The 25,453-nt window shown below is 42.5% G+C and overlaps 1 protein-coding gene across 1 annotated transcript in view; it reads left to right on the forward strand.

The window, feature by feature from the left end:
* Positions 1-25,453, forward strand: part of AVIL (advillin) — a 48,443-nt gene that overhangs the window by 7,990 nt on the left and 15,000 nt on the right. Inside the window, exons 2-13 of the mRNA XM_026677384.2 lie at positions 1,162-1,258; positions 3,923-3,997; positions 7,851-8,047; positions 9,483-9,591; positions 9,707-9,817; positions 12,450-12,655; positions 14,577-14,655; positions 15,523-15,621; positions 17,554-17,707; positions 18,861-18,961; positions 20,040-20,177; positions 24,993-25,151. Coding sequence (XP_026533169.2) covers positions 1,193-1,258; positions 3,923-3,997; positions 7,851-8,047; positions 9,483-9,591; positions 9,707-9,817; positions 12,450-12,655; positions 14,577-14,655; positions 15,523-15,621; positions 17,554-17,707; positions 18,861-18,961; positions 20,040-20,177; positions 24,993-25,151 — 1,494 coding nt within the window. The 5' untranslated portion in view covers positions 1,162-1,192. The remainder of the gene's footprint in view (positions 1-1,161; positions 1,259-3,922; positions 3,998-7,850; positions 8,048-9,482; positions 9,592-9,706; positions 9,818-12,449; positions 12,656-14,576; positions 14,656-15,522; positions 15,622-17,553; positions 17,708-18,860; positions 18,962-20,039; positions 20,178-24,992; positions 25,152-25,453) is intronic.

The following is a 25,453-nucleotide window of genomic DNA, read 5'->3' on the forward strand; positions in this document are numbered from 1 at the left end:
GTATAGGATCTCCTGCTTCAGCAGGGCGTTGAACTAGACCTTCAAGGTCCCTTCAAACTATGTTATTCTATGAAATTCTATGATGCCGCCTCTTGGCTAGTAAAATTCTGGATCTCTCCACAACCAGTCAGCTTCTCCTAGCTAAAACACACACAGCAAGAATGCCCCCTGGTGGTTTGCTGTCAAACTAAATAATGGTCACTGTAATGAAATTATTACATATCCAAAAATAGTAATTTTCAGACTTATTACAAAAAGCAACTACTGACCAAAATTATTAATGATCACGATGACAGTTGTTATTATAAACCCATTATGCGCTTCACAAACTACTATCTTGTGTCTGTCAAAAAAAAAACAAAAAAACCTGGAACTCATGTGTTTAACAATGCAAAGTGACAGCTTTTGAATATTGCTCTCCAAGATGTGCTAGCCCTTATCTGCTTTGGAAGAGTACAGTAGGCTGAACTATTTATTTATTGCTATTATTTATATGCCGCCTTTGAATGACTGTAGGTGGCTTACAACACTACATGAAAAACATCCATAACACCCAAAATGTTATAAATATAAAATCATTTTTTTAAAAAAAATATGTTGCTTCCATAAAAGTCATTCAGCAAAAGACCCATGGAAGAGTAAACTCTTTCGTTGTTTCTTAAAAAAAATAAAAATAAAAGGCTGGGAAGTGACTGGCCATCCAGCTTCAAGTTATTCCAACATGAGGGACTGGCACTGAAGAAACATAGGTCTTACCCACCAAACTCTCTAAGAGTGACTGCTTGCAGCACGTTCTCTAAGCCAAAAAGTGCAGGATGGGGAATCTGGAGTGAAGACAGGCATTTGGGGGCCACCGTGGTGGCGCAGTGGTTAGAATGCAGTACTGCAGGCTACTTCTGCTGACTGCTGGCTGCCTGCAGTTCGATTCTCACCGGCTCAAGGTTGACTCAGCCTTCCATCCTTCCGAGGTCGGTAAAATGAGGAGCCAGATTGTTGTGGGCCAATAGGCTGGCTCTATAAACTGCTTAGAGAGGGATGTAAAGCACTGTGAAGCAGTATACAAGTCTAGGTGCTAAGTGCTATGATGCTCATTCGACGGATGACCTCTCTCAGTGGTTTCATGAGAATGCTAAAGAAGATGTCCTTGTTCTTGCTTGGCAGGTTGTGAATAGACTAAAGACCGGAAGATACCATGGCTCTGGCCAGCGCCTTCAAGGCTGTAACCAATATGCCCGGACTGCTGATCTGGAGGGTTGAGGTAGGATAAATGCAGCTCTTGCAAATATCCATTTGAAGGTATCTCTCAGTATTGAATGTTGACCATTTCGTTCCATGTTTAGAACCTCACATCTAGGCAACATCTTAGCTGTAAAGGTGTTTGCCAATCGCACTATGGACTGGCTCATTCATCTGGTGGAAATTTTTTGTGTTTGAGATTAAATCTGAAGTGTTAAATGTATTTCCCACCCACCCCATTGTTTGACGAGTACAGTTTATGAAAATAGTAGACTCTATAGAAGTTTAAAACATGCAAAAAAAAAAAAAAAACCACCTTGCAAAATACTTACAAAATAGACACAAGGATCATCTTGTGGTCAGCTTCTTTTAAAATTGAATGTAAAATATTCAGGTGCTTATGTTTTGGGGCAGAATTAGATGGTTTTTGAGTTGCTCACAGAATCACAGATTCACTTAGAGATCTATCTATCTGCAATTGGCTATCTGAGTCTGTCACATAAAATTTGCTTGCAAGCAAACTCATAAAATTTGCTAGCAAGCAAACTCAGAAAATTAACTCACAACATACCATGAATGTAAATATTGACTTTTTTATTAAAAAAGAGCAACTTTTACCCCAAAACAGGTAAAGCAGGCAGGCAGATTGAGTTGCTCACAGAATCACAGATTAACTTGGAGGTCTATCTATCTGCAATCGGCTATCTGAGTCTGCACTGAAAAGCTTCAGTCCTAAAAAAGGTTCGGCTCTGCTCCAAGGATTTCCTGCTTTCTAGCTAATCTAAATCTCCTGGCAGAGCAGAACAGCTAATGGTCAGGGGTAAAAAAAAGGATAAATAGCAACTTACCAAATGAGGCAAGTTGGATGGCTCGCATACAGGTAAGTGGCGGGGGGGCAGCCAGTGGAGCGATTTGCCAGTTCTCTGAACTGGGGACAATCGTGTGTGCAGCGTTTGCAAGAAATCATCAGCTGTGCCGCCTGGACAGCTGACAAAGGCTGTGCTCAGGTGCGCAGCATTTGAAAATCCTCTTGTTTCCTGTTTTTTCAACCTCAGCTGTGCCGCACAAAGCAACTGAGGAGGGAAAAGCAGGGAATAAAGGACAGCCTAGAGCCCAGACAGGCGGGTGGGCCAAACACCAAACCAGTTCAGTGTCAGCTGCTCTTCGCAGCTATAGGTTCTATAGAACCGGGCCGAACCAGTAGCATCCTGTTAGGAATAACATGGTTACCTAACGTAGTTTGGGTAAAATAATATATATAAACTATGATAGTGAGTTTAAGTGTGTGTCACTTTAAACTGTAAAGCATGTAATTTTGGGTGCGGCTGTAAATCGCCATAAGAGGGAGCAAGAGAACCTGCTAGCTTACTGTATTGCTGGCTTACTGGATTGCTTGCTGACGATGATGGATTGTTAACTGCTGTTGCTGAAGGAAGACAGGAGGTTTGACTTCTTCATATCTCTACTGCAAAGAGATTTATTACTGGACTGATATTAGTAAGTTTACTGACCTCTTTTTCGACACTGGACTTTGCAACTGATTAATCCCCGGACGGACTGAACTAGTGTATGATATATGGACTGTTTGACTATGCTAAAAAACTCTTTACTGGAATAAACTATTTAACTAGCACATTGTATCTGTTTTACTGAGTGTAAACTACAACAACGTTTGTCTCACATATTTGCCTGCCTGCCTGACTGCCGTGCAGGTTCTGCTAGGGTGTATATCCCTAACACATCCCACCCCTGAGGCACTGAAAAAGTGACCTATGACCATTTTTCACATTTAAGACTGTTGCATCATCCCTGTGGTCACATGATCAAAATTCAGGCGCTTGGCAACTGGCTCATATTTATGATGGTTGCAGTGTCCCAGGGTCATGTAATCACCTTTTGCGACCTTCTGCCAAGCAAAGTCAATGGGGAAGCCAGATGCCCTTAACAATCACACTACTAAGGTAACAACTGCTGTGATTCCCTTAACAAATGTGGCAAGAAAGGTTGCAAAATGTGGCAAAACACACTTAAGTTTCTCACTTAGCAACAGGAATGTTGAGTTCAATTGTGGTTGTAAGTATCTGTACACTTCAGTACCAGATGGCATGGTAATAGCGTTGAAGTTGCTATTCTTGTGCGTTCATGCATCAAAACCTTTGCAATTTCATTGAAAATTCTCCAGATGTCTATCCGGAAATGCCATTCTACTTTCTGAGCATTCCTTAAATAGATTATTAAAGCCGAAGTAAACAATAGAAATAGAAGTCTGGTACACTCTTAATTACAGTAGAACGAAGCTGCCCTGAATATACTTATTGGCTTCAGGAACAAGGGATGCTTATAGGCTGGGGAGGTTGGGCCATGGTGGCTCAATGGTGGCACAGTGGTTAGTACTGCAGGCTACTTCTCCTGACTGCCGATTGCCAGTAGCTCGGCAGTTCGAGTCTCACTGGCTCAAGGTTGACTCAGCCTTCAATTTTTCCAAGGTGGGTAAAATGAGGACTCAGATTGTTAGGGACAATATGCTGACTCTGTAAACGGCTTAGAGAGGGCTGTAAAGCACTGTGAAGCGGTACCTAAGTCTAAGTGCTAAGTGCTATTGGGCAGAGACCCAGCAGGTCAAGAACTTGACTGAAGCCATGGTTTTCTTTGGGCACATCTTTTAATGCTATGTTCTTCTTTCCAGAAAATGGATCTAGTATTGGTGCCTCCCAAAGCTCACGGCAACTTCTATGAAGGCGACTGCTATGTCCTCCTTTCAGTAAGTAACCTGAAAGTTGGCTATTATGCATTACTGCACAATTTAACCTTTCTTTTTCTTTCTTTCTGAACCTGCCACATACTCAAAAGACTGTACTTGCAGTCATAGACCAAACACCAAATATTATGGTGTCATATGGCTATGAGCACTGTGTAACTCCAGAAAAAGACAAATGATCCAATCCCAGAACTGACTGGCTAGGGGAGGCAGCGAAGAGCACAGCCAAAGAAGGCCTTTACTCAGGGGTGGGATTCTACCAGTTCGTACCTATTCTCTAGAACCGGTTGTTAACATTCTAAACAGTTCAGAGAACTGGTTGTTAGAAGAAATTACTGGCCTAATCCTGTAAAGAAGGCAGGAAGGAAACATTCTGGTGTTGCTTACAGAAACTGTCTCTCCATTAACCCTTATTACATTCTGGACAGGACTAGACTTCCTTTTCTCAGGAACGTCTCTGGAGTTTTTCCCCCTCCTTTGCTGGTACTTTGCTTGTGCGGAGTGACCATTCAAAGTTACAATGGCACTGAAAAAAAGTGACTTATGACCATTTTTCACACTTACCACTGTCGCAGCATCCCCACAGTCATGAGAGGCCAGGCGAGGAGATGCGTGCCTCGATGTGAGTGATATTGAGTTGGTCACGCCCAGCCAATAACATGACCACCAAGCCATGCCCACCACCTAAGCCACGCCCACAGAACCGGTTGTTAAAAAATTTGAATCCCGCCCCTGCCTTTACTCTCTACAGCTAATAGTTCTTCAATCTTTAGAGAAGTGGTTTCTCAACCTTGGCAGCCTGAAGATGTGCAGACGACAACACCCAACTGGCTGGGGAATTCTGGAAATTGAAGTCCATACTGCCAAGGTGGAAAAACATGCTTTAAAACCTGGAATTTGAAGCTCAGATTATCTGCAAATGAAATTCTGCTGTGAAGTTGTCTAGCGGTAATATTGATGTACTGTTGCAGCAATTCGTGCTTCCGAATCAGGACACAAGACCACGAGTGATGGAAGAATACAGGTTTATTTGTGCAAAGCGTTCAGAGCATTAGCATGACAAATTCTGAACTCCCTGTTCCTTTTGGGGCAGTTCCTTTATACCCAACTATGACCTCAGCCGAGGTCTGGGCGTTCATCTTACCATGTTTACCAAATATGGACAACTGTGCTTACAGGATAATACAGGAAACATGAAAAACATATTTTTCCAGGAAGGTACAAGAAAGAGGATATGATAAACATATTTTGCTTATTCGTTATCTTACACCACCAGATATTTTCCATGCCCACCCTTGTTTACAGTAACAGCTTAGTCTTACTTCCCTAAAGTCATAGGTTTCCTAATCTTACAACAAGCACAGATAAAGGCAACTGCAATATTTTAGCTGACTGTGACTTATGACCTATAAAAGCAGAATATATAGTTAACATCATTATTATTTTATGCCTCTTTTCGGGTCCTGCTTCATTCCCCCCTTTGAAACTTCACCTTAATCGATAGATTACTGTGCAGTTTCATATTCCTGGTTGGGCTGATACAAAGGAAGAAGCTCCTCATACGTGTTTGATGGATCCTGTGCCCATAGAGCCATAACCTTTTCAGTAGTTTTCTTTTCCACCAACAGAGAAAGACTACTGGAAATAGTTTTTACAAAGATGGGGAGGACACATGGCAGGATCACACAACCTGCAGCAATGAGACCAATAATGAGACAATGGCCTGTAGGCCAGGTAACTTGGGGAACCAGGAGCCAAAAAGTTCACCAAGATCTAACCCATTCCATTTTTGGACAGGGACATGGGCGAGATTCTCAATGCAGCTTGCCCGCTGCTCGATGATGTCACCCACATCATCAAATTCCAAGCAACAATTAGTAAAATTGAATTTTCCACATACCCCTCCCTCAGCTGCCAAAAGATAGTCCAATGCCAGACGGTTTTGATAAATGGCATCTCTAAACTTTCTTTGCTGGGCGGCCAGAGTGTGCAGAGACTGAGCAGTTTCATTGGCGATCAGCTCAAGCACTGCCTGGAGCCTAATAATGCGATTTAGCATATATACAGGGGTACGGTATCCCCAAGACCCGTCCACTGCCCACATGGCCGGGTTATAGTACTGAACAATTCTCTCTGAGGGCCACTCGTCATCCTTCCAGTCCCCTATCTTGTAGGGTCTGGCGGCGTGCAGTCTTCTGGCCTACCATAGATTAGCATCCAATGCTTGGGGTATGTTTAATGGCATCATAAAAAAGAAGGGTTGATGACCCCCAGAGTGCAAGCCCCTTTCCAATTAAGGGGCAGGGAGCTATAAGCCACATCACCACATATCCAGTGCACCCCAGGAGGGGCTTCAGTAGCATTTTCCAAGGAATATTTAGTGGTCCAAAAGAGGTTAGTTTTATTAGGGCCAATATCCCACGCGGGCGTGGGAGCGATTCCACTCATGGACTTCCAAACATTGTGTTTCCCCCACTGAGGGACCCTCTCCCTGCGTATTGGCTAGGCACCAGTGAGCTACTATGGGGCTGGTTAACTCCCACGCAAGAGCGGCTGATGCATTGGCATAGCTGATAGATTGTAAGCAAGAGAGTAGTTCCATTCTTGTGCCGCCCAGGGCCACTGGTCTCCGATTTTGGTTCCCCCACAGATGTAGCAGTTAGTAACATTAAACGATGAGCTATGGTGGATGCTAGTTCGAGGAAAAGATTTCGAGCCTATGTGAGGGCTGGAATTCTATGTCAACCTCCTGCCAGAATTCAGAGAAGTACCTTGGTGAGAATTGGATGCAATTTGTCTAGTTTCTATTGACAAGTGGACAATGCCCCCAGGGTCCATGCCCTTTGCATTTAATCTGATTCCCAAAGTTGGGCCATATTTAGCAATCCAGGTTTGGGAGTTAGGTATAGTTATGTTGACCCAATTACAATTGTAAATCGTGCAGTCCTTGGTTTGGAGCACCCGTGATATATGGAGATGGGTTCCTACACCTGAGTTGGAATATGTAGCCCAAAGAACACAGTTCCAGTATGGGCAAAAACGTTCACCCACATTATCACATTCTGCCTTTCCAGTGCTAAAGGAATGGTGTTGGGGGCAGATGTAGACATCATTTTGTGAATACGTGCGATGCCACGATAAGGAGGTACCACAAGAGGTGGGCTAGGATGCCACTTTGCAGACATCGAACAGGAAGGTACCCGGGCTGGTGGGCGTTAGAATCTGCCTCTGGTGATTGGACCTTCTGTCCCCCTGACTCGTCCACCTGTTTGGGCGGGTTTACCTTAGGGTCATACATTCTTTGAAGGGGGACAGTGGTCCAGGCCCATTGTAACAAGGGGAGGAGGGGGGGGGTTTTTCACACGGTGGTGTTGATTCAAGGGGGGGGATCTCCTTCCCTTAATACCTTTCAGCTATAGTACAATTATTGGACATAATGGCCCCGTGCCTAGGCCCGGGCTGGTCTTTGGGGGTCCTTTCTTCCCCTGTCCTGCCCCGTTGGAGTCGGCAACCCGGCATGGAACAGTGGGATGGTATTTGGGGTTCTTCCAATAGGGAGTGGGTACGGTTCCGGCCTCACACTACAAGACCCGATTTCCTAGGCTTGGTCAGGGGCTCAGTCCTATTCGCCAGTACTTTGGTCATTACAGCTTGGGTACTCCTAGTACTCCTAGGAGCACTAGGATTAAAAAAATATTCTTGGGCTTTGGGTACAAAATCACTGGAATACTAAGATGGAAGCATCCCCTCTTTAATTTTCTGAAAGAACGTAATGGGTAAGGGTACTCCAGCTGCTTACAACCCCCAAGTATTTAGCTTCGATTTGTGTGCCCCATAACCTTTATCCTATCCACAGACCCGTAAATTGGGCAGCATCCTTTCCTATGATGTTCACTATTGGATTGGAAGTTGCTCCTCAAAAGATGAACAGGGCTCTGCTGCCATTTATACCATCCAACTGGACGACTATCTTGGTGGAGTCCCCGTGCAGCACCGGGAGGTGCAAGGCTGTGAATCTGAGCTCTTCAAGGGCTACTTTAAGAAAGGGGTCATGTGAGTATGCTTGATCTTTGCCGAAAGGCTGAAAAGGTCACGTGAGAAGAAGAAGGCCTTGGGGGGTAGGGAAGGGCTGCTGGGGGTTCGCAGGGGTTCAGGAAGATCCTCTAGCTAAGATTCTGCACAGTTTGGAGAACCCCAAATCCCATTCCAGGCTGGCCCTGCCCGTCTATCCACTCCCAGGAGGAGTCCCCACGTGACTCATTTTGGATGTAGGTAAGTGCAGGGTGTGCATGGAGGTTTGGGGAGGGTGAAAAACAGCCTCCTGGAAGTTTGGGAAGGCCAGAAGCGGACCTCTTTCCGGCTTCCAGAGAGCCTCCGGAGCCTGGGGAGGTTGTTTTCGCCCTCCTGGAGGCCCGATGAAACCCTCCGGAGCCCAGGGGCAAAAACGCCGCCCACCATGGTGCAGGAGGCCAACTAGGCCACACCCACCCAACAACCAGGCGGAGAGCCCGTTCCTAACATTTTTTAAAAAAAATAAAAGCTTTATTTGGGTTTTCACAAAACATAATACAAATAAAATATCTTTTTTGAAAGTAGCATGATTCCAGGTTATCACATCTCCATCCAGAGATAATCTCAATTACATATTCATCTTTATATTCTATTTCATATCATGTCACTGTTTTATCATTTTCTCAATAATTTTTTCCTTCCCTTACTTTCCTCAACCTTACTTATAATTATCTCATTCCTTTCTAATTCAATTACATACCTTTTTCTAAATGTCTATATCTTTCTAGTCATTACGTTTGTATTTTTGTCTGTCCTGCTTACAATTTCATACATTCTTTTTCCATCATTGTCCCAAAAGGGAAAAGAAATAAAGCAATTCCCTCACCTTCCAGGCATTAAAAACCAAGGTTTTCCCCCTGTAATTACCAAGTGGAGAGTGTCACCTTTATATCTTATAGTTATTATCCATTCAAATCTCATTTAACATTTAGTTTATACATTATACAATTATAACGTTCAGTTTCTAATATCTATTTGATATCATATAACTGTTATCTGCCGAATTTGCTTTTACTAGAAATACCTGTGAGTTTTCACAGGATATGCATTACTTAATCCAACCACTAGATGGGGATAGTTACACCACAGTTGATACAAACAATAGACTTTCCCATTGTGGACTTAAAACACCTTCCACCCACCCTTTACAGTAATTGACAGAGAACTACACTGGTGAGAATTGGTTTTCTCTGTTCCTAATCTCTAGCCCATCTCCACTTTCTCTCTTCCCAGTCACTTGCAGTTCCCTGAATTCCCCTGGCCTGAAACAGTTAGCCACGAAGGTGGTATTAGATGTATAAAACTCTAGGGGTCATCTTTAGCACAAAATCAAAATTAAGTGTTCTTAACCTTGAGTAACAGTTATCTAGCTTGTCTGGCTATTGTATCTTTCTCGTTTTCCTTTAATTTGGGACAGCTACAAGAAAGGAGGCCGGGCATCTGGGTTCAACCATACAGAGACCAATGCCTACAATGTCAAGCGGCTTCTACACGTCAAAGGAAAAAGGAACGTTATGGCCAGAGAGGTGAGTTTGAGCCCCAACTGTGGTTGGGCTCCTGCATTTCACGTAAGCCACCCACTATGATTGACTGCATCTCTTGATCGTTCCCTGTTTGCTCTTGTATGTGCCTCATCTGCAGGTGAAGATAAGCTGGGACAGCTTTAACCTTGGTGATGTGTTCCTCCTAGATCTGGGTAAAATCATTGTCCAGTGGAATGGTCCAGAAAGCAACAAGCAGGAGCGACTGAAGGTATTGTTTTAGACCCTGACCAAAAGGGTAGCAAGGTTGCTTGGCTTGGGCTACTTCTTCTCAATTCCATATGAGAGTCTATGACACATGTCACCATACTATAAAAAAGATGTTGAGACTCTAGCAAAAAATGCAGAGAAGAGCAACCAGGATGATTAGGGGACTGGAGGCTAAAACATACAATGAACGGTTGCAGGAACTGGGCTTGGCTGGTCTAGTGAAGAGAAGGACCAGGGGAGACAGGATAGCGGTCTTCCTATATTTGAGGGGCTGCCACAGGGAGGAAGGGGTCAAGCTATTTTCTAAAGTGCCTGTACGCCAGACAAGGAATAATGGATGGAAACTGAACAAGGAGAGATTTAACCTGGAAATAAGGAGAAACTTTCTGACAGTGAGAACAATCAACCAATGGAACAGCTTGCCCTCGGAAGTTGTGGGAGCTTCATCACTGGAGGCTTTCAAGAAGAAACTGGACTGCCATTTGTCAGAAATGGTGTAGGGTCTCCCGCTTGAGCGGGGGGTTGGACTAGATGACCTACAAGGTCCCTTCCGACTCTGATTATCTGTTTAATCTGTTTAATCTGTTCACATGGGGATTTTGCAAAACTTTCTCTTTGTTCATGCCTATGGAGATTCTCAGTCCTCCAGGTCATGGCTGTCCCAAAGGTGCTTTTTCAAGAGGCAACTGGACTTTCTGGTTTTTCTTTGAAGGTGTTTCACCTCTCATCCAAGAAGCTGAGCTGAAGAAGCTTCTTGCATGAGAAGTGAAACATCCTCAAAGAAAAAACCAGAAACCCTAGTTGCCTCTTGAAAAAGCACCTTTGGGTTTCTCTTTGTTCCTGTTGTCCCTGAATCAGGCACGTCCCTTTTTAAGACCATGGAGTAGAGAAGAAAAGAATTGCCAAAGATTCTTCTTCATTAGGGAAAAGGGGGAAAAAAAGTAAAACAAATGCAAGGCAAACACTCTTTTGTTATATTTGTTCCAAATATCATTATAAACACAAGTTTTATAGCACAATTGTTTTCATAGATCAGCTTCTGTGTATATGAGATACAGGACTTTCCTTGAACTGAAAATCTTATTGCAAATCCAGAAATTGCTAGGATAAAGATTGGTGCTGTCCCAGAAAACTAAGTTTAATATTTAATGAAAGCATTTCCTATCATTTGAATATAAATTAAACTAATATCATTATCAAGATTAATTTTCATGCGTTTTAACTATTTCTCCCTCTTATCACATGCAAATGTACGGTAGATTTTTAAGGGCAGCATTTGGTGTTGTGTGGGGTTCTTGGTACCCTCCGAGCCTGGTTGTTTTCCTACGTTTCATTACCAGACTAGGTAACCTAATCAGTGTCTAGTGGATAATGAAACCTCTGCAAGAAAACAACCAAGCTCTGAGTGCACCAAGGACTCCACATTTCAATCCTGAGCTAGAAATATTCTCTTCTATGTAATGTTGTTTTGGAGGATCATACTCAAGCCTTTTGCGGCAATGTGGATCTCTAGGGCTTCATCTGGTGTATCTGTGGAGTACATGAAGCCACACACAGCTACAAGAAGTGATGAAAATGAGCTAGATCTGCTTATGGTAACACCACGGCAAGCAAAACTCAGAGGACAAGTGGATGATTATCATGCAAGAGGCCTTGTGTTCAATCCCTAGCAACTTCAGAAAAGGCAGAGACAGGTTTGAGGTTGCCTGAAGGACCATCTCTTCCCTGAGGGACGACATCCACTGGTCCCATCAAGTCCACAGAGAGATATGCTGTGGGTCCCGTCTGCATTCAATCTGAAAGGCTCTAGTAGGTGACTGTTTTCTGCCATGACATTCATCTTCTTACACATAATCCTTTCTGAGGTGAGGTTAGCCCCAACCAGGGGTATGCAGGGGTTCAGGAAATCCTGTAGCTAAGATCGGAGAACCCCCCAAATCCCATTCCTGGCTGGCCCTGTTCACCCCTCCTCTCCCCTCCCAAGAGTCTCCCCACATGGCCTGTTTTGGATGCAGGTAAGTGCGGGCGTGCACAGAGGCTCAGAGAGGGTGAAAAATGGGCCTCCCGGAAGTTTGGGAAGGCCGGAAACGGGCCTATTTCCGGCTTCCAAAGAGCCTCTGGAGCCCAGGGAGGCCGTTTTCGCCCTCCTGGAGGCTTGAGGAAAGCCTCCGGAGCCCAGGGAGAGCAAAAACGACCCTCCTGGTCATGCAGGAAGCCGCTAGACCATGTCCGCCATGGCCACGCCCACCCAGCAACCGGGCAGAGAACCCATTGCTCAAATTTTTGAAGCCCACCCCTGGCCCCAACACTTACGGCCTTCCATAAAGTTCTCAAAATGTGTTTTGTTTTTTCCCAGCAAGCTTGGTAGAAAACCTGCATGCTGGTTATATTGCATATAAACATAGTCTCTCTCATGGTCTTCTTTAGCCATATTTATACTTTTAATCGATTTGCAGAATGTTTTAGTTCTTGGTTTTACTGGGTGAGATTGGTGGCTCTATACCTTTGACCAATAATAAATAAATTTCCTCATAGAGAATCCACGCCACTCAGGATCTGCTGAACTGAGCTGGACTGGCCAAGGGTCCAATTTCATATGAGGCGACTTCCCATGTTCCTTCTCGCTTTCTTAGGCTATGCTTCTTGCCCAAGATATCCGTGATAGAGAACGTGGAGGCCGTGCTGAAATTGGGATCATAGAGGGTGACGACGAAGAAGCTAGCTCAGATTTGATGAAAGTGTTGGAGAGTGAGCTGGGAGAAAGGACTCAAGGAATCAAACCTGCCATTTCTGATGAGACGGTGGACCAACAGCAGAAGGCCAGCCTCTTCCTCTATCGGTGTGTTGAAAAATTTTACTTATGGCCGAGACTTCACCATAGTTGTTATTGATGCAGCAGTTGTACGACTGGGATGGATTGTGAATGTAGATGATATTTCTATTGAAAAGATGTTATAGAACACCTAAATGGGTCTAGATTGCAAAGAAAGCAAAAACTTCCAACTTCAGCTTTCACCAAAAGGAAAGGAAAGGAAATGTGAGATTTTTGGGGAAACTGGAGAATCATGCATGGGAGATTATAAATTTGGTGTGTCAAGGCAAGGAAAGAGGCAGACTGGAATAGATGGCAACTAAAGGGAAGTATGTAGAGCTAGCATTCAGGGTGATAGTAAAGCCAGAATAATGTCAGCCAGGCAAGGAAAGCTGGAATAAATATGTCAATCTTGATAAAATAAATCTTATTGGTCCAAATTTGTAGGTCTGTGAATGGTTTCAAAACCAAAACCAAAATTATCTCTGAAGCTACTGTAGTTATCTTTGAAACTATATCTGAAGTTTATTGGAACTTCTTCACTGATGCTACTTACTTGATAGGTTGCTACCCATGGTTCCCCAAAAGTAAGACCAGGTCTTATTTTCTTTTGAGCCCCAAAATAAGCACTAGGGCTTAATTTGGGGGGTGTCTTATTTTTTTCCATGTACGGGAGGCCCACTTCATCTGCTTGTTTGTGGTGGGGCAGGTGGCTGTGTGGCGTGCTATTTCCACCACCACAAGGCAGGAGGATGGAGCTGCACCACATGCTCTGCATCAGCTTACCTTAGGGCGCCTACAGCCATGTACACTTATGCCATGCCTCATGGCAGCAGCTCCAACAGCCTCAACCAGCAGGATCCTGCGTAGCTGCTGGCCCACTTCTTCTGCTTGCTTGTGACTGCAACAGAGCAGGAGGCCAAGCAACACTCTGGTGCCATGTCCACAAGGCAAAGCGAGGGGGGGTGGAGCTACTCTACAGGCCCTGCGCTGGCTTACCTCAGGGCTCCCGCAGCCAGGCCATCCATACTCTTGACACCTGCCTCGCCTCACGGCTAGAGCACCAGCATGCTGCTCAGCCTCCTGCGCTATTGCGGCCACAAGCAAGCAGAAGAAGTGGGCCGGCAGCCACGTGGGCTCCTGCTGCACATGACTGCTGGTGCTGCCATTGCGAGGCAGGTGTTGGGGCATGGATGGCCTGGCTGTGGGGGCCCTGAGGTAAACCAGTGCAGGGCTCCACCCCCCGCCTCGCCTCATTGCCCTAGCATGGTGAGCATAGTATGGGTGGGCATCCGGCTGCGCAGTCTCTTAAGTAGGGCTTATTTGAGGGCTAGGCCTTATATTAGATGCACAAAGGGGGGAACTTGCTGGGGCTTATTTTCAGGATAGGTCTTATTTTCAGGGAAATTGTTTTTTTTAATATTTTTTTTGTTTTGTTTTGTTTCTATAAAATTATAGTCAGATAGTAACTTAATACCCATTTCTGCTCTAGGTCAGGGGTATATACTTGCTGAAAATTCACAAATCATTCCACCTTGCCAGACTGTAGTTAATACAATCAGAAACTAACTACCAAAGTATTAAAACAGAGAAGGAACAGTTGATGAATCACACAACTGAATGATGGTCTCTCTGGGTGGATTCAGACATGCTTATCCATCAGTCTTTTATAGTAACTCAGTCAGTCCCTGCATTAGAGATGAAATGGTAATAATTGTCTCTATTGAAAGGTATCAGAATGGGAAGTATTTAATCTGTAATAGTTAATTTATATTTAATCTATCTATTAATTAACATTTACTTGTGTGGCCTCATGCTCCTACTTCACATTGGATGCTCTGGGAAGAAGGAATCAAATCTGGAAGAAATTCTAAAAGAAATAGTTAAGGAATTCTGCCATTTCCAGCACTCAAACTAATCAAACAAGCAATCTTGTCTTCTTTTCTAGTGTTACAGACTCTGGAGGACAAATAGAAATTACAGAAGAAGCCAAACGTCCTCTCGGGCAGGAATTATTAAACCACAATGTAAGTCTAAGATTGACATGGCATAAATGGCGCTAAACTGAGTTTCTTAGCTCTAATACATCAACAGAGTAGCCTATTGGATTATTACATAACGTGGATTGAAGCCCTACATTCATTTGCAGACAATGTTTTCCTAGAAATATTTGATAAAACCCAAACATATGGGAAGCACAAGATTTTGGAGAGATAAGTTTGTGTTTGCTATGGTCAATGTAATCAGTTTAGTCAAAAAACAACAACAACCCACCCTATTTTCTGCCAAATGATACTCTTGAACATTAATAACATAGCTTGGGTTTGCACAATTGGCTAGGCTAAAATATGACTGGCTGAGTTGTATCTCAGTGTGTTGTGTAAATACAGCTGGGGATACGTGAATGCTACAAGTGGAAATATTTGTCCACTTGTCTGTCAGTTGCTGATCCCTACAATAAACCTGACCTTATCTAGCTACCACACAAAATATATCAAATATTTTTGGTCACTGTCCAATTTAGGGTTGGTGTTAAACAGGGGCCTTAGTTTAGTAGCAGACACCTATTTTGCTCATGAGGGATTTGAGCTTCAGCCTTCGCTGAAGAGGGATTTCTGGTAAGACCAAGGCTTCAGCCTTAAAACATTGGAGAATTGAGCCAGATAGATGAATGGCATAGGTGCGTAGAGGCGTTTTCCTATAGTCTTTTTGTCAGGAGTGAGGGCAGGAAATTAGGTTTCTTAATTTTTACCAATTTCCCAATTGCTGTCAAACCAATTCAGTGGGTCCTGAAAGCCATTTTTGCACTGATTTGAACTTTTTTGTTTTTTGTTTTCCAATAAATGATTTACACTGTTTATACCATGCTCTTAATGCTCTCTTTTGGACCTTAGGATTGCTACATTCTGGATCACAGCGGGATGAAAATCTATGTCTGGAAAGGAAAAGGAGCCACTAAGCTGGAGAAACAAACAGCCATGTCAAAAGCCCTGGTATGGTGGAGCAATCCATTCCAACTCCAATGGCTCCTTCCCAGTTCTTTCTCTTTTTAAAACTAGGTCCTAAATAGATTTCTCTATTAAATATATATTTTTATTGTTTCTTTTATTACATGATAAAATATCTCAATTCCAACAGCATTTTTGGCATCTATACAGGTTCTTAAATATCATAATACATTACATTACGTTTAACTAATATCAAATAATAATTTCCACTATAATTGTTATTTTTATATAATTTACACATTTACATTTTACTCTCATAAGGATTGTTTCAATTAAATCTCTTGTCTCCCTTCTTAGTTCTGTTTGTTAGCCATTTATACCAATTGTTCCAGATTAAAAAGAATAGGTTCTAAATAGATTTCTTAACGTGGTACTTTAAAAAATAAAGCTTACATGCTCCAGTTGGTAGTGGTGTGGAAATATTTTTTAAAAAATTGTAGTACACTTGGGTGTTTTTTTTTAAAGATCAGTGTTAATTTGCAGCAGACTCTATTCTAATAGAACAATACAAACTTTTGAAGGTTGTACACATACATGTAGAGCAGCTACCAGTTCGGCCCAGTTCTGCTGAGCCAGTAGCACCGATGAGAAGCAAAGACCTAACTGGTTCTCTCCAACACTCTGCTGTTGGGCCTGCCCAGGCTCCCATACTAACCTTTATGTCCTGTTTTTGAAGCACGGCTGCTTTGCGCGGCACAGTAGATTGCTGCGTGGCAGCTGCTGAAGCGACAGGGAGAATGCAGGCTTGCAGGAGGTGAGTCAGAAAGCCTCTGTGCCTGCGTAAAGTGCACATTTGGCACACGCGTGCAAAGTGTGTGTGCACGCGCAAAGCACGCCCACCAAGCCACACCCACCAAACCGGTGGTAAACATTTTTGAAAATTACCACTCGATCTTCAGCAAGGCCTACTATATGCATGAATTGTTGCTCAGATCTGCACAGTGAAACTCTGGATCAGCCCTGTAAGACAGTAGAGTCAAGAACCTTATGTAGATTTGTTGCCATCTTGTGGTTGTCTGGAGTTTTGCAGCCCAGATATGACAATTCTGTACATCAAAGAAAAATTGCTGGAGAGAAGAGGCAACCGTATACATCTATCATACTTTTCCCTATTGGGGTCTGCAGTGTTCCACAAACAGCAGAAAAGAAGTAAGAAATAGTAAGCCAAAACCAAAAAAATACAGCATATGGAAAAGGAAAGGAATTATATTTGATTTATGCCATCACTATTCACTCTATTTCTGTGGAACCTTTTCTCATGGCAAACCATCTTTGCTCCCACACCATCCATGCACACTACTTTGTGTCTTCCCTTTTATTGTTTTAACTTTTGTAGGATTTTGTCAACTCTGTCCAACCACGATTTTCAGCGTCTTCTCCTTTCCCTCAACCTGTTCTCCCAAGTCATTCTTTCTATATAACCCAAACACGTCAATAGACTTCCTTCCAGCTAACCACTGATTTGGATTCAATCCAGCTTAATTCATCACCCATTCAAAAAAAACACCTCTGTTTTATCATACACACTTCGGATATATTCCATTCCATTGCATTCGACTTACTTTATGTTTCTCAAGACCCACACAATTGTCACTTCCATAGAATCAAGTCAGCAGAATCATGCTCATATGAATGAACATTTTCACTTCTGTTGTCTAATTTGGCAGAACAGATCTCCTCACAGCTTTTCTGTTAACAAACCATTCGTCAATGTCCTGTTGTGAAAAGCAAAAGCCAGATTTACTTAAAGCAATAGGTTTCAGCCTTGGCAACTTTAAGATAGGTGGACATCAATCTCCAGAATTCCCCAACCAGTTTCCTAAGTCTACACATCTTAAGGTTGCCCACGCTGAGTTAGGGTGATAACAGTTAGGGTGTGTAAACAGAGTTGTTATGCTGTTTGTCTTGTTCCTATAGGAATTTATTGGGAAGAAAGGCTATTCTTCCAGCACCAATGTGGAAACTGTACACGATGGAGCAGAGTCTGCCATGTTCAAGCAACTGTTTCAAAATTGGACAGTCCAGGATCAGACTGTAGGGCTAGGGATAGCCCACAACGTGGGAAGAATCGGTAAGAAAGATCTTGTTGCTGTGTACGATGCTGTGTATGCCATCTGAAAAGAGAATTATGTAAGATCCTGATCTGATTATTTTCTGTAATTGAAACCATCTTGTAACAAGGCTACAGAATTCCAGGGCTACAAAAATTCAGACGGCCATTAGATGGCACCAAAGAATTAGAACAGTCTGGATTTTTTGCTGCTATTTCAGTGATCAACTAAAACAATAGAATAGAATAGAATAGAATAGAATAGAATAGAATAGAATAGAATAGAATAGAATAGAATAGAATAGAATAGAATAGAATAATTCTTTATTGACCAAGTGTGATTGGACACACAAGGAATTTGTCTTGGTGCAAATACTCTCAGTATACATAAAAGAAAAGATACATTTGTCAAGAGTCGAGAATCATAACGTACAACACTTAATGTTAGTCATAGGGTACAATAAGCAATCAAATCATACTAGGAAACAGTCAATATAGATCGTAAGGATACAAGCAACAAAGTTACAGTCATACAGTCACAAGTGGGAGGGGACGGGTGATAAAGAGTGATGACAAGATTAATAGCAATAGTAGTGCAGACTTTGTAAATAGTTGGACAGTGTTGAGGGAATTATTTGTTTAGCAGAGTGATGGCTTTCGGGGGGAAACTGTCCTTGTGTCTAGTTGTTCTGGTGTGCAGTGCTATATAGCGTCATTTTGAGGGAAGGAGTTGAAACAGTTTATGTCCGGGATGTGAGGGGTCTGTAAATATTTTCACAGCCCTCTTTTTGACTCGTTCAGTATACAGGTTCTCGATTGAAGGCAGGTTGGTAGTAATTGTTTTTCTCTGCAGTCCTAATTATCCTCTGAAGTCTGTGTCTGTCCTGTTGGGTTGCAGAACCAAACCAGACAGTTATGGAGGTGCAGATGATAGACTCAGTAATTCCTCTGTAGAACTGTATCAGCAGCTCTTTGGGCAGTTTGAGCTTTCTGAGTTGGCGCAGAAAGAACATTCTTTGTTGTGCTTTTTTGATGATGTTTTTGATGTTACGTGTCCATACTAATCATAATTTGGGAACGCTTTGGATTTCTTTAATTTCACCCATCTTCCCGTGAGAGCATGCTTTCCACTTTATGGAGCTTTGGTCTGAATGATCCCGTCTTTCTTTTCAAGCTAAGGTGAGCCAGGAGAGATTTGACATTATGGCCTTACATGCTTCGCCACAGCTGGCAGCACAGGAGAGGATGGTAGATGATGGGGAAGGAAACGTTGAGGTAAGAGTTACAATTTCTGTTCTGGTGTGGAATTCTGGATTCTCTCTGTTGACTTTCTTGCAAATATAACCCAGCTTTTTCCCCCCTGTTTCTTAAATTGAATCTTCTTGATAACTAATCAAAGAGAGAAGCAAACTGGAATGAACGAGAAACTCCCTAACAGTGAGGACAATTAACCAGTGGAACAGCTTGCTTCCAGAAATCGTGGGCACTCCATCACTGGATTTTTTTAAAGAAGAGTCTAGACAGGCACTTATCTGAAATGGTATAGGTTCTCCTGCTTGAGCAGGGGCTGGACTAGAAGACCTCCAAGGTCCCTTCCAGCTCATTCATTCTATTCTATCTCTAATAGGGAATAGCGAATTCTGCAGGCACAGAGATGCAGTTTTGACAACATAGCATCATTATCACACCAGGCATTATATATTCTGTGCTCCGTAACAGCACACCATGACATCATGCTGGCCACATAATCCCGGAAACATCTTTGGACAGCCTTGAAACAGAAATGTGCACTGCTGCCCCCTATAGTCAGCAATGACTAGCAGAGTAAAATCTGCAGGGACTCCTACACTGACTATAGAGTAGGAGTGTTTGTCTCTTAGCTTTTGACATTTGGAGGGATCCATATCTATGCTTATACATGTGCAAGGTCACAAATGCTAGAAAGTTGGAAACATGAAACATATGCCTGCTGGAATCTGGTGTGATTTCAGACAAAACTATCAATGTGCAAACACACTGTCTTATTCACAGATTTTTACTGAAAGCCCAGACACAGTTATCATCATTTTCTAACTATCCCACATTTTCTTATCATTTCATATATGCTCTTTTTTCATTACAAGTAAGGAGCTATAGGAAATATTTATAATATATATGCAGGTCTTGAAATGTTAATAGGTCAAGAGGTGTAGGTAAGGTAAGGTAATGCATCTATTCCAATTACCAGTCCACAAAGCAAGTCCCTCATGTTTTTTTTTTTATTATGATGATTATTCTATCTCAAGAAGTTAGAAAGGCTACACATTTCCCCCTGAACAACAGTTATATCTGTCCTTTGTTTCATCATCTCTAGGTCTGGAGGATTGAGAACCTGGAGTTGGTACAAGTGGACAAACAATGGCATGGATTTTTCTATGGTGGAGATTGCTATTTAATTCTGTATACCTATGAGTTGAAAAATAAGCCACATTACATACTTTACATCTGGCAGGTAGGTGTAGAATCTCAAATGTAAAGCTTCTAAACAGGTGTCCCAAAGGTGCTTTTTAAAAAGGCAACTGAACTTCCTTGTTTTTTCCTTGAAGACATTTCACTTCTCATTGAAGAAGCTTCTTCAGTTCTTGCTCTGAAGAAGCTTCTTGGATGAGAAACGAAAGGAAAGGAAAAAACAAAAAAGTCTTAAAGGAAAAAACAAAAAAGTCCAGTTGGTTTTTGAAAAAGCCTCTTTGGGACACCCATGCAATTTCTTTGAATTCAGACCAGGACTGAGTTGCCCATAGTTGATATCATTGAATTACACCTCAAGAGTTACTTATTGCTCATTCCAATTATCCCAAATTGGGTAAAAGTGGGTTTTGTTTGGATAACAACCCATGAACCACACACAACAGGGATATATTGATTGAAAGTGTTTTATCTGCATTGAGTAAAAAGGACATCTGCTAAAGGTTTGGGGTCATGAAAGACAAAAATTGGAAGCATGGGCTTATGCACTGGATCTGGCTAGGCAATAAAACCTAGGCCTCAGAATATTTATGTTGTGCTAAAATCTGCTATAAAGTGATTTGTTTCCTTGAACCCTCTCCGCATCTTCCTAGGTCCACAATATATATTAGCAGTTTCAACAGAATGTCCTCCATATAGATGGCACTGGACACTTTGATTTGAAGCCAGGCTGTTTAGGAACAGGCCCAGATCTTTATTTATGTCTGTCATTGCCTTGTTCTAACCCTCCCCCTTTTCCCCTCCCATGTTTTTAGCAGTGGAGGAGAAAATATAAGGATAAATGTCAGTATTTCAGTGAGACAATTGATGTGAGGACAGAAAATTCAGGTTTGCTGATTTCATCATAGATGTCTCAGCTATGATGAAATCATAGAGACTGAGAATCGCCACAGACATCTCATCTCAGTGTTTTACAATTGAAATTTAAAAGCTAGCCAGGGATGTATTATTTGCTTGTGATGTAGATTTATATCATCTCTTGTGATTAATCCAAAATGTTAATGCCTACTCTTATAAAAATCTGAATTCAAATCTTTCCATAACAAGCTTAGGTAGACAGGTAGAAATTTCACTTCAGAGGTGATATTCAGCAGGTTTTTTTTTTTTTAATAATAAAGTTTTATTTGGGTTTTCACACATACAAAATAGAAGTAAAACATCTTTTTTGAAAATAGCATGGTCCTGGGTTGAACTTCTTTATACAGACACAAAACTCAATTTCATGCTCCTTTTTGTATTCTATTCCATATCTTATACTATTCTACATTTTCTATATAGTTTCCCCTCTTTTAATTTTCTCAATTTTATTTTGATTATCGCATCTCAATTCAAATAATTATATTTATACTTTTGTCTGTTCTGTTTCAATTTCATATTATCTTTTCTCATTAAACAAAGTTTCTCCTGTAGTTACTAATTGGAGAATGACACCTTTATATCTTTTAATTACATCCATTCAACTCTTATTTAAACTTCAATATATACCTTAAGGTTATGACCTTCAATATAATACATCATACATAACTTCCAATCAAATTCTGCTGGTACATTCTTATAATACACCCTATATTCTTAAAAAAAAAAGATTATAAATATATGTAATGATAAACCCTCATTCCATTCCAATTCAGTTCTATCATTAATAATCATTAAAATCTTAACATCTTTAACACTTCTTTTCAATTAAATATCATACTTCCTTAAAGACACATATAATCTCCATAATTAATTTTTCTCTTATTTCTCTTCACATATGTTTTGTAAATCATTAAATATTCATTTTGTTACATTTATTTATTGACAAGCATTCTACCGAATTACGATAGCTATTTTATCAAACATTTCAATCATACGTTGTTTCATATTTTCTAAAATTATTTCTGTTTCTATTATAACAATACTATCTTATGTACCTTTGCAGAATCCCTTTTTCCATTAAGTTTTCACCCATTATCTCTAAATAGGCCCTGTTTCTCTATATTTTCTTTCTGTCCTTTACAACTTCTTTTCCTTTCTTTCTTCCCTCTCTTCTTCTCCCTCCCCTTTTTACCCCCTTGTCTCTCTACTTCTGATTCTCTCTTCTGCATTTCCCTCTTCTGTTGCTTTCTGATTTTATATTTATTTTTCACTCTATTTTTTTTTGGAGTTGTTTTTCCCAATCTTAAATTTTCCATTCTCTTTCCCCCTTTTCCTTTTTTTTCCACACCTAAGATTACTTGTTCATTGAAGATGGCTTCTTCTTTGTCGCAATCTTCTTGTTCTGCAGGCATTTCTTGTTGTTTCTCATAATTCCAAATTTCCATTTCTAAAAACTGAAATACAAAGCCAAAAGAACCTCTCCGTTCTTGTGCATCTTCTTTGCACTTTTTAAGTTCCATTTTCAGTTCTTCTAAAAGTGGAGCCATTTTAAACAGTTTTAAACAATCACCCGATTGATTTAAGTCATTCAAATACAATAACCAAAAATCCAGAAATCATCAAGTAATCCAAATGGTCCCAAATTATTTCTTCTTATTTCTTTTTCCACTTTCTCTTCCTGGGGTTTTTGTTGCGATATTTCAGTTAAAATGTATCTTTTGGAAGTCTTGTTGAGATTTTGCTGTAAGTTCTTTTTAATTACAGGCAGTCTCCTCCCTTCCAGAGCCTGCCCTTTTATTCTTTTTCTCTCCTTTCCTGTTTTCAAAAGCTTTTGATTATCCAGAAATCTTTATTATCCATTTGACTTTTTATTTTCAGCATTAAACGCCTATTAATGTCAAAGTGGATTTTTTTCCAATTTCTTGCTTAAGTCTCTTAGCTGTCAGTATAGGAAAAGGAGAAAAAAAAACCAAATCTTTTCCCTTTTCTCTCTCCTTCACAGCTTAAAAATCTTCTTAGGGAACAATGTTTTTTTTTTTTTTTAATAGTTTCAATTCCAGGGTACCTTATTTGTTGCTTTTGCTGTTTGACCCGGTGAGCCAAAACTTTCTCCTCTTATCTTCCTCCTGCACATTCTTTTCCGGTGTTCTTCTTTGTGGTGGCCATTTCTGACCACTGCTACAACCGCCATCAGGAAAGGGAGTAATGGCCAGCTGGGGAGGAGAGATGCGGCTCTCTCTGCAGGCAGTCTCCCCCCTCTCACCACCTCTACGGGCTGGCTTAGCCCCGAAACCAGATGGCTCAGGGCGCTCCAGCGGCAAGCATGGATCGAAGCCTCGCAGAAACGAGGTTTCGGTCTGTCACCGAAGAAGCTCAAACCGGGATGTATTATTTGCTTGTGATGTAGATTTATATTATCTCTTGTGATTAATCCAAAATGTTAATGCCAACTCTTATAAAAATCTGAATTCAAATCTTTCCATAACAAGCTTAGGTAGACAGGTAGAAATTTCACTTCAGAAGTGATATTCAGCAGGTTCTGACCAGTTCTGGAGAACCGGTAGCGGAAATTTTGAGTAGCCAGAGAACCGGCAAATACCGTATTTGCCAACGTATAAGACGACTGGGTGTATAAGACGACCCCCAACATTTCCACTCAAAATATAGAGTTTGTTATATACTCGCCGTATAAGACTACCCCTCTTCCGCACACCTTCCACTTTTGCACTTTTTTTTTTAGGCACTTTTGTGCACCATGGAAACGAATCCCGTGAAGCCAAAAGGAGCAGCCAGCCTTCAGGCCGATGTAGGCGGGCCTCCTTCTCCCAGCTCCCAAGGAAACGAGGCGCTCAGCGGCCTCCGCTCGCACCGCCCGGGCTCCGCTCGCACCGCCCGGGCTCTGCTCAGGTATCCGGCTGGGGCTGTCAGGAGTTGTTACCGCTGGCGTGGCTCCGCGTGGCTCCAGTCCCGCGTTGCCTCGGGAAAGGAAAGGCAAAAAGGAAGAGCCGCGGCGGCGCTTTGCAATGGCAGCAGCGGCTCCTGGTTTTGCCTTTCCCTTCCCGAGGCAACGCGGGACTGGAGCTGCACGGAGCCGTGCCAGCGGTAACAACTCCTGACAGCCCCAGCCGGATACCTGAGCGGAGGCCGGGCGGTGTGAGCGGAGGCCGGGCGGTGCGAGCGGAGGCCGGGCGGTGCGGCGGAGGCCGGGCGGTGCGAAAGCGGAGGCCGGGCGGGTGGTGCGAGCGGAGGGCGGTGCGAGCGAGGCCGGGCGGTGCGAGCGAGGCTGGGCGTAGCGGAGGCCGGGCGGAAAGGCGAAATGGAGGCCGGGCGGGAGGCCGGGCGGTGCGAGTGGAGGGGCAGCCGCAGTGCTTCCCAATTATTATTTGCCGGCGTATAAGACGACCCGGCGTATAAGACGACCCCCCCACTTGGAGGCATGTTTTTCAGGGCAAAAAAGTCGTCTTATACGCCGCCAAATACGGTACCACCTTTGACTGGCCCCACCCCATCTATTCTCTGCCTCCCGAGTCCCAGCTGATTGTCTGGGTCTTCTTTGGTTGCCCTGCACAGGAGAACAGAGTTGGAAAGCAGGTTAGTGGGGGGGGGGGGGGAATGGGGATGTTACACTATCCTTCCCCTGCCACGCCTACCAAACCACGCCCACAGAACCGGTAGTAAAATTTTTGAATCCCACCACGGTTTCATCTACATAAAACGTTTTGTGAAGTAAATTAGACAGAGGGATCCTGATGTTACAGTCAGCCAGAGACGATAGGGCTAAATGAAGATTTGAACCCAGATCACTCCAGTCTACTTCTAAGACAGCTAATGAAAACATACAAGTGGTGATTCTTAACCAATGCATACTGTAAGTGTAAGATGACAATAGCGGCTAGAATTCCTTCCCAATTAAACCATATGGTGTTTTTCCTGTGTTATCCAGGGACGTCATGCAACAGTGGATGAGCTGGCAGCCTCGGCTTATCTTGCAGTACAAATGGATCAGCAATTCAATGGGGAACCTATGCAAGTTCGAGTGAATATGGGCAAGGAGCCACGTCACTTCCTGGCCATCTTCAAAGGCAAGCTTGTTATCTTTGAGGTAGGAAACAGGGCTATATCTACTCTCCCACAAAAACACTGCATCCAATTTTGGTCACCACACTATAAAAAAAGATGTTGAGACTCTAGAAAAAGTACAGAGAAGAGCAGCCAGGATGATTAGGGGACTGGAGACTAAAACATATGAAGAACGGTTACAGGAACTGGGTATGGCTAGTCTAGTAAAGAGAAGGACCAGGGCAGACATGATAGCGGTCTTCCATTATTTGAGGGGCTGCCACAGGGAGGAAGGGGTCAAGCTATTTTCTAAAGCGCCTGTAGGCCAGACAAGGAATAATGGAT

The sequence above is a fragment of the Notechis scutatus genome, chromosome 2 (assembly GCF_049901735.1).
Source record: "Notechis scutatus isolate UNSWTSFEM ecotype Mainland chromosome 2, rNotScu1.2, whole genome shotgun sequence".
Taxonomy (NCBI): Eukaryota; Metazoa; Chordata; class Lepidosauria; order Squamata; family Elapidae; genus Notechis; species Notechis scutatus.